Source organism: Phaenicophaeus curvirostris, unplaced genomic scaffold (assembly GCF_032191515.1).
Source record: "Phaenicophaeus curvirostris isolate KB17595 unplaced genomic scaffold, BPBGC_Pcur_1.0 scaffold_290, whole genome shotgun sequence".
NCBI lineage: Eukaryota > Metazoa > Chordata > Aves > Cuculiformes > Cuculidae > Phaenicophaeus > Phaenicophaeus curvirostris.
Genome location: NW_027206902.1, coordinates 27,168 through 41,677, shown reverse-complemented (window position 1 = coordinate 41,677; position 14,510 = coordinate 27,168). Strand labels below are relative to the sequence as shown.

Genomic DNA, 14,510 nt, shown 5'->3' with positions numbered 1-14,510 from the left:
GCCACCTGTGTCCCTGGTGTCCCCAGATGCTCTCCATGTCCCCAGTGCTCCCTGTACCACCAGTTCTCCCAGTGTCCCCAGTGACACCAGTGTCCCTAGTGATCCTTGTGTCCCCAGTGCCACTCATGTCCCCAGTGTCCTCTGTGTCCCCAATTCCCCCAGTGACACCAGTGCCCCCAGTGCTACCAGTGTCCCTAGTGATGCCCATGCCCCAGTGTCCCCAATATCCCCAAAGCACCCCAGTGTCCCAAGTGCCCCCAGAGTCCCCAGTGCCTCCTGTGTCCCCAGTATCTCCAGTGTCCCCAGATGCTCTCTGTGTCCCCAGTGCTCCCAGTGGTCTCTGTGTCCCCAGTGCCACCAGTGCCTCTCAGTTCTCCCATTGACCACAGTGTTCCCAGTGCCACTCGTGTCCCCAGTGTCTCCAGTGCCACCAGTGTCCCCAGTATCCCTAGTGTCCCCAGTGCTACTTGTGTCCCCAGTGCCTCCAGTATCCCTAGTGTCCTCAGTGTCCCCAGTGGCACCTGTGTCCCCAGTTCCCCCGGAGTCCCCCAGTGCCCCCAGTATTCCTGGTACCCCCAGTGTCCCAAGTGTCCCCATTGCCCCCCAGTGTCCCCAGTGCCGCTCAGTGCTCCCATTGCCTCTGAGTGTCCCCAATGCCATCCATGTCCCCAGTGTCCCCAGTGCCACTTGTGTCCCCAGTGTCCCCAGTGCCACTTGTGTCCCCAGTGCCACCCGTGTCCCCAGTGTCCCCAGTTCCACTTGTGTCCCCAGTGGCACCCATGTCCCCAGTGTCCCCAGTTCCATTTGTGTCCCCAGTGTCCCCAGTGCCACCCATGTCCCCAGTGTCCCCAGTGCCACTTGTGTCCCCAGTGCCACCTGTGTCCCCATTGTCCCCAGTTCCACTTGTGTCCCCAGTGCCACCCATGTCCCCAGTATCCCCAGTAACCCCAATGCCACTCACGACCCCAGTGTCCCCAGTGCCACTTGTGTCCCCAGAGCCACCCGTGTCCCCAGTGCCTCCAGTGTCCCTAGTGCTGTTTATCCCCAGTACCACCAACATCCCCAGTGCCTCCCTACGTCCCCAGTGCCACCAGTCCCCCCCGTCCCCCACCTGTATCGGTGCCTGTTGCCGCTGCCGCAGGTGACGCTGCAGGGTCCCCACTGTCCCCAGGAGCTCCAGGCGCAGGGCCGGGGGCGGCAGGCGCTGCGGTCGCATCGCAGCAGCCCGGCCTGGCAGCGGCACTGGGCGCAGCCCTGGCGGTGCCAGCTGCCCGGCTCCCAGCTGCCGCCCCGCGCGTCCCGGCACTCGCACTGCCCGGGCGGCACGCACGCCCCGTCCTGCTGCAGCGTCCCTGGGCACCGACACGCGCCAGGGTCACGGCGGAGCGGAGTCTCCGGTGGGAAAGGACCCACCGGGTCATGGAGTCCAACCATCCCCATCAACCACTGACCCGTGTCCCTCAGCACCTCGGCCACCCGGCCCTTAAACCCCTCCAGGGAAGGGGACTCAACCCCCTCCCTGGGCAGCCTCCGACAGGGACCAAGCACCCTTTCCAGGAAGAAATTCTTCCTAATGTCCAATCTGAACCTGCCCTGGTGCAACTTGAGGTCATCTCCTCTTGTCCCATGCCTTGTCCCTTGGGAGAAGAGCCCAGCTCCCTCCTCTCCACAACCTCCTCTCCAGGAGCTGCAGAGAGCAATGAGGTCTCCCCTCAGCCTCCTCTTCTCCAGGTGGAACCACCCCAGGTCCCTCATCTACTCCTCCTAACCCTTGTTCTCCAGCCCCTCCCCAGCTCCGTTCCCTTCTCCAGACGTTCTCCAGCCCCTCAAGGTCTTTCTTGGAGTGAGGGGCCCAGAACTGACCCCAGGATTCGAGGTTGGGTCTCACCAGAGGGAGAAGAACCTCCCTGGCCCTGCTGGCCACGCCGGCTCTGCTCCAAGCCAAGATGCCCTTGGCCTTCTTGGCCCCCTGGGCCCCTGCTGGCTCCTGTCCAACCAACCCCCCCAGGTCCTTCTCCTCCAGGCCCTTTCCAGCCAGGCTTCTCCTAGGCTGGAGCTGCCCAGGGTTCTTGTGCCCCAAGTTCCTGGTGGAACCTCAGCCCGTTGGTCTCAGCCCATGGATCCAGCCCGTTCAGGTCCCTTTGGAGCCTCCTGACCCTCCAGCAGATCCAGCTCCCACCCAGCATCCCAGTATCCCAGCCAGGGAGGGCACCAGCACCCCAGCATCAATGTGGCTGCGTGCTCATGCGTGTTCATGCGTGTTCACGCGTGTTGCTGCGTGTGCTGCGCGGGGGCTCACCGGGGGGGCAGCCGCAGCCACTCTCACAGGGCTCGGGGGGCTCGCAGCCCGTGTCCCCCCCCAGGTCCTGGCAGCTCCGCGGGCAGCGCAGGGCGCAGGGCAGCAGCGACAGCCCCGCGGGGCACGCCGAGCCTGCAAACCACTCGCACCAGTGCCTCCCAGTGCCCCCCAGTGTCCCCCCGTGCTCCCCAGTGACTCCCAGTGCCCCCACGGCCTCCGAGTGGCCCCCAGTGACTCCCCCGTGATCCCCAATGACACCCAGTGTCCCCAGTGCCTCCCAGTGCCCCCCATTCCCCCCAGTGCTCCTCACTCCCTCCCAGTGTCCCCCCAGTGCCCCCAGTCCTTCCAAGTGACTCCCAGTCAACCTACCCCCCCCTCCAAGCCCCCCCAGCCCCCCCAAAACTTCAAACAGCCCCAACCCCCCCAGCCCCCCCAAACCTTCTAACCCTCCCCAGCCTCCCCAAGCCCCCCAACCCACCAGCCCCCCAAGGCCCCCAACACCCCCCAACCCCCCCCAACCCTTCCAAGCCCCCCAATGCCCCCCAAGCTCCCCAGACCCCCCCAAACCCCCGTGCCCCCCGTACCGCAGGGGGGTCCGTTGCAGCCCCGCAGCTGCCGGGGGGGCCCTGGGCAGGGGGTCCCCCCGTTCTGGGTGGGGGGGTGGCTGCAGGAGCGGCTCCGCTCGGAACGACCCCCCCCCACACGGCCGGTCACACAGAGACCAGGGCGACCAGGGTGACCACGAGCCCAGAACTGGGGGGGGGGGGTGTCAGACACCCCCGGACCCACAGAGACCCCGCCAAGGACCCCCTAGGGACCCCTGAACCACAGGGAGAGCCCCCCAGGGACCCCCAGAGCCCCAGCCCACACGGAGACCCCCCAGACTCCCTGGACGTTGGAGATGGAGGTGGTGGAGGTGGAGATGGAGGAGATGGAGATGGAGGAGATGGAGGAGATGGAGATGGAGGAGGTGGAGGAGATGGAGGAGGTGGAGATGGAGGAGGTGGAGGAGATGGAGGAGATGGAGATGGAGGAGGTGGAGGAGATGGAGATGGAGGAGATGGAGGAGATGGAGATGGAGGAGATGGAGATGGAGGAGATGGAGGAGACGGAGATGGAGGAGACGGAGGTGGAGGAGACGGAGGTGGAGGAGGTGGAGGTGGTGGAGGAGGTGGAGACAGTAGAAATGGAGATGGAGGAGATGGAGTAGGAGATGGAAGAGATGGGGATGGGAATGGAGGAGATGGAGATGGAGAAGATAAGGATGGAGGTTGTGGGGATGGGGTTGGAGGGAATAGAGGTGGAGATGGTGGAGATGGAGGTGGTGGACATGGCAATCAGGAGATGGTGGGGATGGAGGAAATGGTGGACATGGAGGAGATGGAGTTGGTGGAGGTGGAGATGGTGGGGAGGGAGGAGATGGATGAGATGGGGGAGATGGGGACGGAGATGGTCCCTCACCCGAGATGGTGGCGTTGGGCTCTGGCGTGGAGGTGGCCACCACTGCGGGGGAAAGAGAACATGGTGAGACCCTAAACCCACCAGAAGTCAGAGCCAAGGGGGTCCAGCCCTTGTGGGGTGGGAGGTGGGACCCCCAGACCCATGGGGTGGAGGGAATAGAGGCAGAGGGATGGGGATGGTGGGGATGGAGGTGAAGAAGGAGAAGATAGAGATGGGGATGGGGATGGGGATGGAGATGGAGATGGATGGATGTCACCCCAAGGATGTCCCCAAGCCGTGTCCCCTCACCTGCGATGGTGGCGTTGGGCTCTGGCGTGGACGTGGCCACCACTGTGGGGGGAAAGAGAATGTGGTGAGACCTTCAAGCCCCTCAAACAGCCCCACGGGGGGTCCCAGCCCCCCAGGTCCCCCCGTTGCCCCCCGACAGTGTCTGTACCGGCGTGGCCACAGGGCTCGTGGCACTCGTGCTCCTCGTGGCCGGGCCCAGCACAGGGCTCACCGCCGGCCGACGCCGCAGGGTTGGACGGGGACCTGCGGCCAGGAGACGCATGGCCACCATGGCCAGGGGCCACCACGGGGCCACCGGCACCACCACGGGGCATCATCACCTCTGATGTCCCATGAGGCCACCATCTCCACCATGGGGCCACCACCACCTTCTCCTCCATCCTCATGGGCCACCATCAAGACCATGGGGCCACTACCACCTCCTCCATCCCCATGGGCCACATCAACCTCCACAGGGCACCATCACCTCTGATGTCCCCATGAGGCCACCATCTCCACCACGGGGCCACCACCACCTCCTCCTCCATCCCCATGGGCCACCATCTCCACCATGGGGCCACCACCACCTCCTCCTCCATCCCATGGGCCACCATCTCCACCACGGGGCCACCACCACCTCCGATGTCCCCATGGGCCACCATCAACACCATGGGGCCACCCCCACCTCTGATGTCCCCATGGGCCACCACCTCCATCCCCACAAGGCCACCATCAACACCAAGGGGCCACCACCATCTCCATCACCACCACCTCCATCCTCATGGGTTTCCATCTCCACATCTACGGGGTCACTGCCACCACCTCCAATGTCCCATGGACCACCATCTCCACCACGGGGCCACCACCACCTCCTCCTCCGTCCCCATGGGCCACCAGCCCCATGTGGCCACCTGTAGGGTCCCCTCGTGCCGTGTCACCTGAACCTCTGGCGTGTCCCTCGGCCGCAGGAGCTGCTGCAGCTGCTCCAGGGGGACCAGGCCGACCACCCGCAGGCACCCGGGCACGTCACGTTGTCACACGTCACCGACCCGGCCAGGCACACGCTGGGGACACCAGGGTCACCCCAGTGCCACCACCCGAGGTCACCCGCCGGCTCCCCGTGCCACCACCTGGTGTCTCCCACCCCATGAAACCACCCAGTGCCACCACCTGGTGTCACCACCCCAGTGTCACCCAGTGTCACCCCCCAGTGTCACCCAGAGCCACCATCCAGTGTCACCCAATGTCTCCAGTGCACCACCTGGTGTCACCACCCCAGTGTCAACCAGTGTCACCCAGAGCCACCACCCAGTGCCACCTGAAGCCACCTAATGCCACCACCCAGTGTCACCACCCCTGTGTCACCACCTGGAGTCACCCAGGCAGTGTCACCAATGCCACCACTCAGTGTCACCAGCTGGTGCCACCCACCCAGGGTCACCCAGTGTCACCTGTGCCACCAGTGTCACCACCCAGTGTCACTACTGGTGTCACCAACTGGTGTCACCCACCTTGTATCACCTGGTGTCACCAATGCCACCACCCAGTGACACCCAGAGCCACCACCCTGTGTCACCACCCCAGTGCCACCAACTGGTGTCACTCACCTGGTATCACCCAGTGTCACCTGGTGCCACCCCCCAGTGTCACCCAGAGCACCACCCTGTGTCACCGGTGTCACCCAGTGCCACCACCCAGTGCCAGCAGCCACTGTCACCACCCAGTGTCACCCCATGTCACTCACTGTCACCCTATGCCACCTACCCATGTGTCACCAACTGGTGTCACCCAACCGGTGTCACCAACCGGTGTCACCAACCAGTGTCCCCCACCTGGTGTCCCCCAGTGTCCCCCAGTGCCCTCCAGTGTCACCACCCAGTGTCACCCACCCAGTGTCACCCAATGCCCCTACCCAGTGTCACCATCACCCATCTGGTGTCACTTGGTGTCACCCAGTGTCCTCCAGTGTCACCAACTGATGTCACCAATCAGTGTCACCCGCCTGGTGTCACCCAGTGTCACCCAGTGCCTCCACCCAGTGTCACCTGGTGTCACCAGCCAGTGCCACCAGCCCAGTGCCACTCAGTGCCACCACCCAGTGTCACCCAGTGCCGCCAGCCAGTGTCCCCCCTCCCAGTGTCCCAGTGTCCTCTCACCAGTGGTGGCAGTCCCTCTGGAAGGTCTCCCCCCGGGCCGGCGCGTCCCCTCGGGGAGGTGACAGTCGCACTGGGTGAGGGGGACGCAGCGGCCGCGCTGCAGGAAGAGCCCCGACGGGCAGCGGCAACCTGCACGGCCACCGAGAGCCACCAGCGGGTCACCAGCTGTCCCCAGGGCCACCACCATCTCCTGGTGACCTCCACGGCGTCCCCAACCCCACCCCCCACCCCTCAGTGGCCACCATGGTGTCCCCAACCCCACCCCCCACACGTGGCCACCAGGCCACCAGGCCACGTGTCCCCGTGGTGTCCCCACGATGTCCCATCCCCACCACCACCTCCTTGGCCACCACGATGGTTGCCACCATCACCCAGTGTCCCCCGTGGTGTCCCAAGCCCACCACCCATGTGGTGGCCACCAGGCCAGGTGTCCCCAGGTGTCCCCCAGGTGGCCCCCCGTGTCCCCATGTGTCCTTGGTGTCCCCCCGTGTCCCCTGGTGTTCCCAGGTGTCCCCCATGTCTCCAGGTGTCCCAGTGTCCCAGGTGTCCCCCATGTCCCCAGGTGTCTCAGGTGTTTCCCTGTGCCCCCCATGTCCCCAGGTGTCCCCCCTATTCTCAGGTGTCCTCATGTGTCCCAGGTGTCCCCCCGTGTCCCCATGTGTCCTGGGTGTCCCCAGGTGTCCCCTGGTGTCCCCTATGTCCACAGATGTCCCCCATGTCCCCATGTGTCCTCCACATTCCCAGGTGTCCCAGGTGTCCCCATGTGTCCTGGGTGACCCCAGGTGTCCCCCGTGTCCCCAGTGTCCTGGGTGTCCCAGTGTCCCCATGTCCCCAGGTGTCCCCAGTGTCCCCAGACATTCCCCATGTCCCAAGGTGTCCCAGTGTCCCTGGTGTCCCAGGTGTCCCTCGTGTCCCCAGGTGTTCCCCGGTGTCCCCACATGTCCACAGGTGCTCCAGGTGTCCCCCCCCATGTGTCCCCAGGTGTTCCCAGGTGTCCACAGGTGTCCCCCCCCATGTGTCCCCAGGTGTCCCCGATGTCCCCAGGTGTCCCCAACTCACCACCCCTGCAGTGGCCACCAGGCCACGTGTCCCCCGCTATCCCCAGTGTCCCCAGGTGTCCCCGAGTCTCACCGAGGTGACACCCCCCCCCGCAGCGGGCCGCTCCTCATGGCGCAGGTTGGGGGGCAGGCTGGGCGCCCCCCGCACCCCCCCGGCCCCACCAGCACCTGCGGGGGGGGGCAGCCTGGGGGCGCCCCACACGTCACCCCCACACGTCCCTGCCCCCTGTCCCCCCGTCCCCCCCATGTCCCCCCAGCCCCCCGAGTCCCCCCCTATGTCCCCAACCCCCCCACGTCCCCCCACTTCCCCCAGCCCCCCAAGTCCCCAAGGCCCCCCCATGTCCCCCCTGCCCCCGAGTCCCCCCGTCCCCCCATGTCCTCCCACATCCCCCTGCCCCCAAGTCCCCCCATGTCCCCAACCCCCATGTCCCCCCCATGTCCCCAGCCCCCCAAGTCCCCCCCATGTCCCCAACCCCCCAAGTCCCCCCATGTCCCCAACCCCCCATGTCCCCCCCCATGTCCCCCAGCCCCCCAAGTCCCCCCCATGTCCCCAACCCCCATGTACCCCCCATGTCCCCCAGCCCCCAAGTCCCCCACCCCAAACCCCCATGTCCCCCCCGTGTCCCCCAGCCCCCCAAGTCCCCCCCATGTCCCCAAACCCCCATGTCCCCCCCGTGTCCCCCAGCCCCCAAGTCCCCCCATGTCCCCAAACCCCCATGTCCCCCCCATGTCCCCCAGCCCCCCAAGTCCCCCCATGTCCCCAACCCCCCCCCGTGCCCCCAATACCCCCATCCCCCCCCACCCCCCAAGTCCCCCCAGCTCCCCCCGTACCTGCCCCCCCCCGGCAGGGCAGCAGGTTGCAGGGCTGGCTCTGCAGGGCCCCCCCCGGGCAGCCGCGACCCCCGTTCTTGGGGGGGGGGTCAGTGCAGCTGCGCGTCCGCCGACGGGAGCCACCCCCGCAGGGGACCTCGCAGGGCGACCACGGCCCCCACGGCCCCCACGCCCCCGACACTGGAGCCAGCGGGACCTCCGTGAGGGCCCCAGCACAGGGGATCCGGCCCGTGAAGGTCCCAACCCATGATTGTTCCAACCCATGAAGGTCCCAACCCGTGAAGGTCCCAAGCCATGAGGATCCAAATCCATGAAGGTCCCAATCCATGAAGTTCCAACCCATGAGGATCCCAACCCATGAGGATCCCAACTATGAAGGTCCAACCCATGAAGGTTCCAACCCATGAGGATCCCAACTATGAAGGTCCAACCCATGAAGTTCCAACCCACGAAGGTCCCAATCCATGAAGTTCCAACCCATGAGGATCCCAACCCATGAGGATCCCAACTATGAAGGTCCAACCCATGAAGGTTCCAACCCATGAGGATCCCAACTATGAAGGTCCAACCCATGAAGTTCCAACCCACGAAGGTCCCAATCCATGAAGTTCCAACCCATGAGGATCCCAACCCATGAGGATCCCAACTATGAAGGTCCAACACATGAAGGTTCCAACCCATGAGGATCCCAACTATGAAGGTCCAACCCATGAAGTTCCAACCCATGAAGGTCCCAATCCATGAAGTTCCAACCCATGAAGGTTCCAACCCATGAGGATCCCAACTATGAAGGTCCAACCCATGAAGGTTCCAACCCATGAGGATCCCAACTATGAAGGTCCAACCCATGAAGTTCCAACCCACGAAGGTCCCAATCCATGAAGTTCCAACCCATGAGGATCCCAACCCATGAGGATCCCAACTATGAAGGTCCAACCCATGAAGGTTCCAACCCATGAGGATCCCAACTATGAAGGTCCAGCCCATGAAGTTCCAACCCATGAAGGTCCCAATCCATGAAGTTCCAACCCATGAAGGTTCCAACCCATGAGGATCCCAACTATGAAGTTCCAACCCATGAAGGTTCCAACCCATGAGGATCCCAACTATGAAGGTCCAACCCATGGAGGTTCCAACCCATGAGGATCCCAACTATGAAGTTCCAACCCATGAGGATCCCAACTATGAAGTTCCAACCCATGAAGGTTCCAACCCATGAGGATCCCAACTATGAAGGTCCAACCCATGAAGGTTCCAACCCATGAGGATCCCAACTATGAAGGTCCAACCCATGAAGGTTCCAACCCATGAGGATCCCAACTATGAAGGTCCAACCCATGAAGGTCCCAACCCATGAGGATCCCAGCCTCTGAAGGTCCCAACCCCAAAGGTTCCAACCCATGAAGATCCCAACTATGAAGGCTCCAACCCACGAGGTCCCAGCCCACGGAGCCCCCAGCCCCTGGTGTCCCCCTGGTGTCCTCCCGGTGTCCCCGTACCTGGGCAGGCGAGGTGGAAGCAGGGCCGGGTGTCCACGCGGGGATGGTGGCAGCGGGGGCCGGGCAGGGTCCCCCCCAGCAGCGCCCGACGCCGCAGAGACACCCCCAGCCCGCAGGAGCGGCTGCAGGACCCCCAGCTGCCCCACGGCCCACAGGGCCCTGGACACCACGGGCACCTCAGGGTGGGGACACCACCCGGGGACACCACCCATGGAACACCTGGCCCTGGTGACACCAACCTTGGTGTCCCCAGGCTCTGTGTCCCCAGTCTTGGTGCCCCCGGCCTTAGTGACTCCACCCATGGAACCTCAACCTTGGTGTCCCCGGTCTTGGTGACCAAGTCTTGGTGTCCCCACCCTTGGACACCCAAACCTGGTGTCTCCAGTCTTGGTGTCCCCAGTCTTGGTGTCCTCAAACTTGGTGTCCCCAACCTCAGCAACTCCATCCACAGAACCCCAGCCTTGGTGTCCCCAACCTTGGTGTCCCCAACCTTGGTGTCCCCAGGCCACCCCCAGCCCCATAGACGCCCCTCCTGCCCCACACGTGGTACCTGGAGGTGGCAGCTGGGACCCTTCGGGGGGCGTCGTGGGGCTGGAGGAGAAGAGGGGGGTGAGGGGTCACCCTGCCCCATAGAGCCCCTGCCCCACACCCACCCCAAACCCACAATGTTGGTGTCACCGGGGTCATCATTGACGGCGTCACTGGTGCCACCATCACGAGAGGCTTCGTCACCATCTCCAGCCCTGGGGTCACCGGCTCCATCTCCGGGGTCACCATCTCCATCCTTGGGGTCACGGGGGTCACCGGCAGCACTGGTGTCATCGGTGTCTCCATCACTGGTGTCGCCTCCATCCACGGTGTCATCGTCACCTCCAGCACCGGTGTCATTGTCACCTCCAGCACTGGTGTCCACAGTATCCATGGTGTCCCCAGTATCCCTGGTGTCCCCACCATCTCCATCCCTGGTGTCATCACCGTCTCCATTCTTGGTGTCCCTGGTGTCCCCACCATCTCCATCCCTGGGGTCACTGTCACCATCCCTGGTGTCATCACTGTCTCCATCCTTGGTGTCCCCAGTGTCCCCACCATCTCCATTCCAGGTGTCACTGTCACCATCCCTGGGGTCACTGTCTCCATCCATGCTGTCCCTGGTGTCGCTGTCACCATCCCTGGTGTCCCTGGTGTCACTGTCACCACCGGCACAGACACCGTCTCCATCCCTGGTGTCCCTGGTGTCCCCACCATCCCCATCCCTGGTGCCATCATTGTTTCCATCCACGGTGTCCCTGGTGTCACCATCTCCATCCACGGTGTCTCCAGCACCATCACCGTCTCCATCCCTGGTGCCATCATTGTCTCCATCCATGGTGTCCCTGGTGTCCCCACCGCCTCCGTCCCTGGTGTCCCCGTCCCCGTCTCAGTCCCCGTGGTCACTGTGGGGAGTGGGTGGCGTTGGTCGTGGCCGTTGCCCCACGGCGCGAGGACCTTCTCCCCCCGCCCCACACCTGGGGGGCAGCCCAGCAGCTCCACGCGCAGGACCAGGTGGTGGTGGGAGCCCTGGGGGACGATGCGGACGTGTCGCGCCTGCAGCATCCGCGCCAGGAGACGCACCGAGGGGGACACCGCGTCCCGGCTGCCCTGGAAGAGCTGGGGAGCAGGGGGGACCTTCAGCCACCAGGGGACCTGGGGATGGACCTCCAGCCATCACTCTGGGGGCAACCACGGCTCCAGGTTCAACCACGGTTCCAGGTTCAACCTTGGGTCCAGGTTCAACCACGGTTCCAGGTTCAACCTTGGGTCCAGGTTCAACCATGATTCCAGGTTCAACCTTGGCTCCAGGTTCATCCATGGTTCCAAGTTCAACCTTGGTGCCACGTTCAACCATGGCTCCAAGTTCACTCCAGGTTCAACCACAGGTCCAGGCTCAACCCCAAGTTCAACCTGGGCTCCAAATTCAACCGCGGCTCCAAGTTCAACCATGATTCCAGGTTCAACCACAGCTCCAGGTTCACCCCCAGGTTCAACCACAGCTCCAGGTCCAACCACGGCTCCAGGTCCAACCACGGCTCAAGGCTCAACCATGGCTCCAGGTTCACTTGTGGTGCCACATTCAACCACAACTCCGGGTTCACCCCCAGGTTCAACCTTGGCTCCAGGTCCACCCTTGGCCCCAGTCCCACCCCACCCTCCCCGTCCCGTCCCACCTTGTCCTGCACGCGGCTGAGGTTGCCCTCGCGGTAGCGGTGCCACCGGCGCCCGTCGTTGCTGAACTGCAGCTGGAAGGCGGTGACGAAGGTGTCGTTGGGGCCCCCTCCCTGCAGCACCAGCCCTGCCAGGAGACACCACGTCCCGTCTCACCACCGGCCCCCGGCGCCGACTCCACCGTGGTGGCCCGGGACCTACCGGTGATGTTGGTGGGTTCCAAGAGGTCCACTTGCAGGAAGGGGGGTTGGGTGTCCTCCAGGGGCCCCTGGAGCTCCTGGCCAGGGGGCCAGGACACCGAGAAGCTGCTGTCGGGCAGGTTGGCCACGTCCAGCGGGTGGTAGCAGGAGTCTGGGGGTCACAGGACAGGGCGTCACCTCCTGCTCCTTGGCCACTGGCCTTGGGGACCTCGGCCTTGGAGGTCCCAGTCTCAGTAACTCCAGCCTTGGAACCCCAGCCCTGGTGACCTCAACACTGGACACCCCACATTTGTGGTCTCCAACCTTGGTGTCCCCTTGGTGACCTCTCCCAACCTTGGTGGCCCCAGTGAGTCCAGCCTTGGAACCCCAGACGTGGTGCCCTCAACCTTCATGGCCCCAAGTCTTGGTGTCCCCGGTCTTGGTGACCCCCAATCTTAGACCCCAACCTTGGCGCCCCCCAAGTCTTTGTCACTCCACCCTTGGAGACCCAAACTTGGTGGCCCCCCAGCCTTGGTGTCCCCAGTCTCAGTGACCCCACCTTGGACCCCCAGCCTTGGTGACCCTCAAACCCTGGTCTTCAATCCCCCAACTTTTATGACCCCCAACCTTGGTGCCCCCCAACCTCAAACCATGGTCTTCAATCCCCCAACCTTGGTGACCCCCTCCTCAGTGACCCCACCCTTGGGCCCCAACCTTGATGCCCCCCAACCCTGGTGTTCCCTCACCTCCTGGTGGTGGCAGTGGGAAGGAGAGGACGGTGCTGCCGGGAGGCTCCACCGAGGGCGGCTCCGTTGGCCGCATTGGTGGGACGGCTGTGACGTTGTCCCCTACATTGGGAATGCAACCGTGGAGCCCACACTGTGGGGCCAGGACCTCATCCCACCTCGGCCACCATGGCCCTGGACTCACCAGCCTGGACACAGCGGCAGCAGGAGTCACCGTGGCCTTCGACCAGCACCTCGCCCTGTGGGGTCACCAGGAACATCTCAACAGGGTTGGGTTGGGTTGGAAGGGACCTCAAAGCCCATCCAGTTCCACCCCTGCCATGGGCAGGGACACCTCCCACTGGATCAGGGGCTCCAAGCTCCATCCAACGTGGCTTTCCACACCTCCAGGGATGGGATCTAGGGGTTCTGGTTGATGTCACATCCAAACCATGGAATGATTTAGGTTGGAAGGGACCTCCAAGCCCATCCAGTTCCACCCCTGTCATGAGCAGGGACACCTCCCACTGGATCAGGAGCTCCAAGCTCCATCCAACCTGGCCTTGACCCCTCCAGGGGTGGGATCTGGGGGCCTGGTTGATGTCACATCCAAACCATGGTTGGGTTGGGTTGGAAGGAACCTCCAAACCCACCCCGTTCCACCACATCTCACCAAGATCTCCACTCTTCCAGCTCCTCCTCGTCCCCCCCCGATGAAGGCCCCGTCCCACCAGCAGGTATGGGGCTCCGTGTCCTCACCTGGGGGCAGCCGGTGGCCCGGAGGGGACAGTCGTGCGAGCAGCTCACGGCCGGGCCGGGCAGACACTGGCAGACGCGACAGGGACCTTCTCGCCAGCGCTCGCCGGGGCCGCGACGCTGACCCTGGTGGTGGCACTGCCGGCACGGAGCCGTCCGGCACCTGCGGAGGTGGGACCACAGCGAGGAGACACCCGACCACGGCCACCCAGCCCGGGGGGACCTTCTGGTGGCCCCAGCCCTGGTGGCACCAGGATGAGATGCTCTTGGGGGTCTCCATCTCTGGTGACACCAACACAGTGGGACCTTCTTAGTGTTCCCCACCCGTGGTGACACCAGCAAGGTTGGGACCTTCTTAGTGTTCCCCATGCCCTGGCGACACCAGCAAGGTGGGACCTTCTTGGGAATCTCCATCCCTGGCGACACCAGAAAGGTGGGACCTTCTTGGGGGTCCCCATCCCTGGCGGCACCAGGATGAGATGCTCTTGGGGTTCTCCATCCCTGGAGACACCAGAAAGTTGCGACCTTCTTAGTGTTCCTCATGCCCTGGTGACACCAGCAAGGTGGGACCTTCTGAGTGTTCCCCATCCCTGGTGACACCAGCACAGCTGGATGCTCTTGGAGGTCTCCATGCTCTGGTGACACCAACATGGTGGGACATTCTTGGATGTCCCTATCTCTGGTGACACCGACATGGTGGAACCTTCTAGGGGGTCTCCATACCCTGGTGACACCAGCACAGTGGGACCTCCTCAGGAGTCCCTCGGTGTCCCCCTCACCTGCGGGCCTTGCGGTAGATGCCGCGGCACTGCCGGCCGCCTCCTCTCCGGCTGGGGTTGGTGGGACTCCGAAAGGACCACTGGACGCTCTGGGTGCCACAAGGACCCGGACACTCGCCCCACGGTGACCACGATGACCACCCACAATGCACTGCGGCCAACGGGGGAGGCACGGGGTCAACTGGAGGGGGGAACCTCATCCCCAGCATCATGGAGGTGGTGGAACCCCATCCCCAGCACCATGGAGGTAGTGGAACCCCATCCCCAGCACCATGGATGTGATAGAGCCCCATCCCCA

General features: G+C 64.2%; 1 protein-coding gene across 1 annotated transcript in view; it reads right to left on the bottom strand.

The window, feature by feature from the left end:
* The window catches only part of LOC138734865 (SCO-spondin-like), a 47,236-nt gene that overhangs the window by 7,417 nt on the left and 25,309 nt on the right, over window positions 1-14,510 (bottom strand). The window contains 19 exon segments of the mRNA XM_069882684.1: window positions 1,112-1,352; window positions 2,300-2,431; window positions 2,884-2,998; window positions 3,000-3,052; window positions 3,761-3,802; window positions 4,049-4,090; window positions 4,197-4,291; window positions 4,966-5,197; window positions 6,184-6,312; window positions 8,073-8,252; window positions 9,572-9,730; window positions 10,232-10,987; window positions 11,077-11,218; window positions 11,788-11,900; window positions 11,975-12,124; window positions 12,699-12,800; window positions 12,883-12,937; window positions 13,437-13,596; window positions 14,213-14,363. Of these exon segments, the coding sequence (XP_069738785.1) occupies window positions 1,112-1,352; window positions 2,300-2,431; window positions 2,884-2,998; window positions 3,000-3,052; window positions 3,761-3,802; window positions 4,049-4,090; window positions 4,197-4,291; window positions 4,966-5,197; window positions 6,184-6,312; window positions 8,073-8,252; window positions 9,572-9,730; window positions 10,232-10,987; window positions 11,077-11,218; window positions 11,788-11,900; window positions 11,975-12,124; window positions 12,699-12,800; window positions 12,883-12,937; window positions 13,437-13,596; window positions 14,213-14,363 (3,049 nt within the window).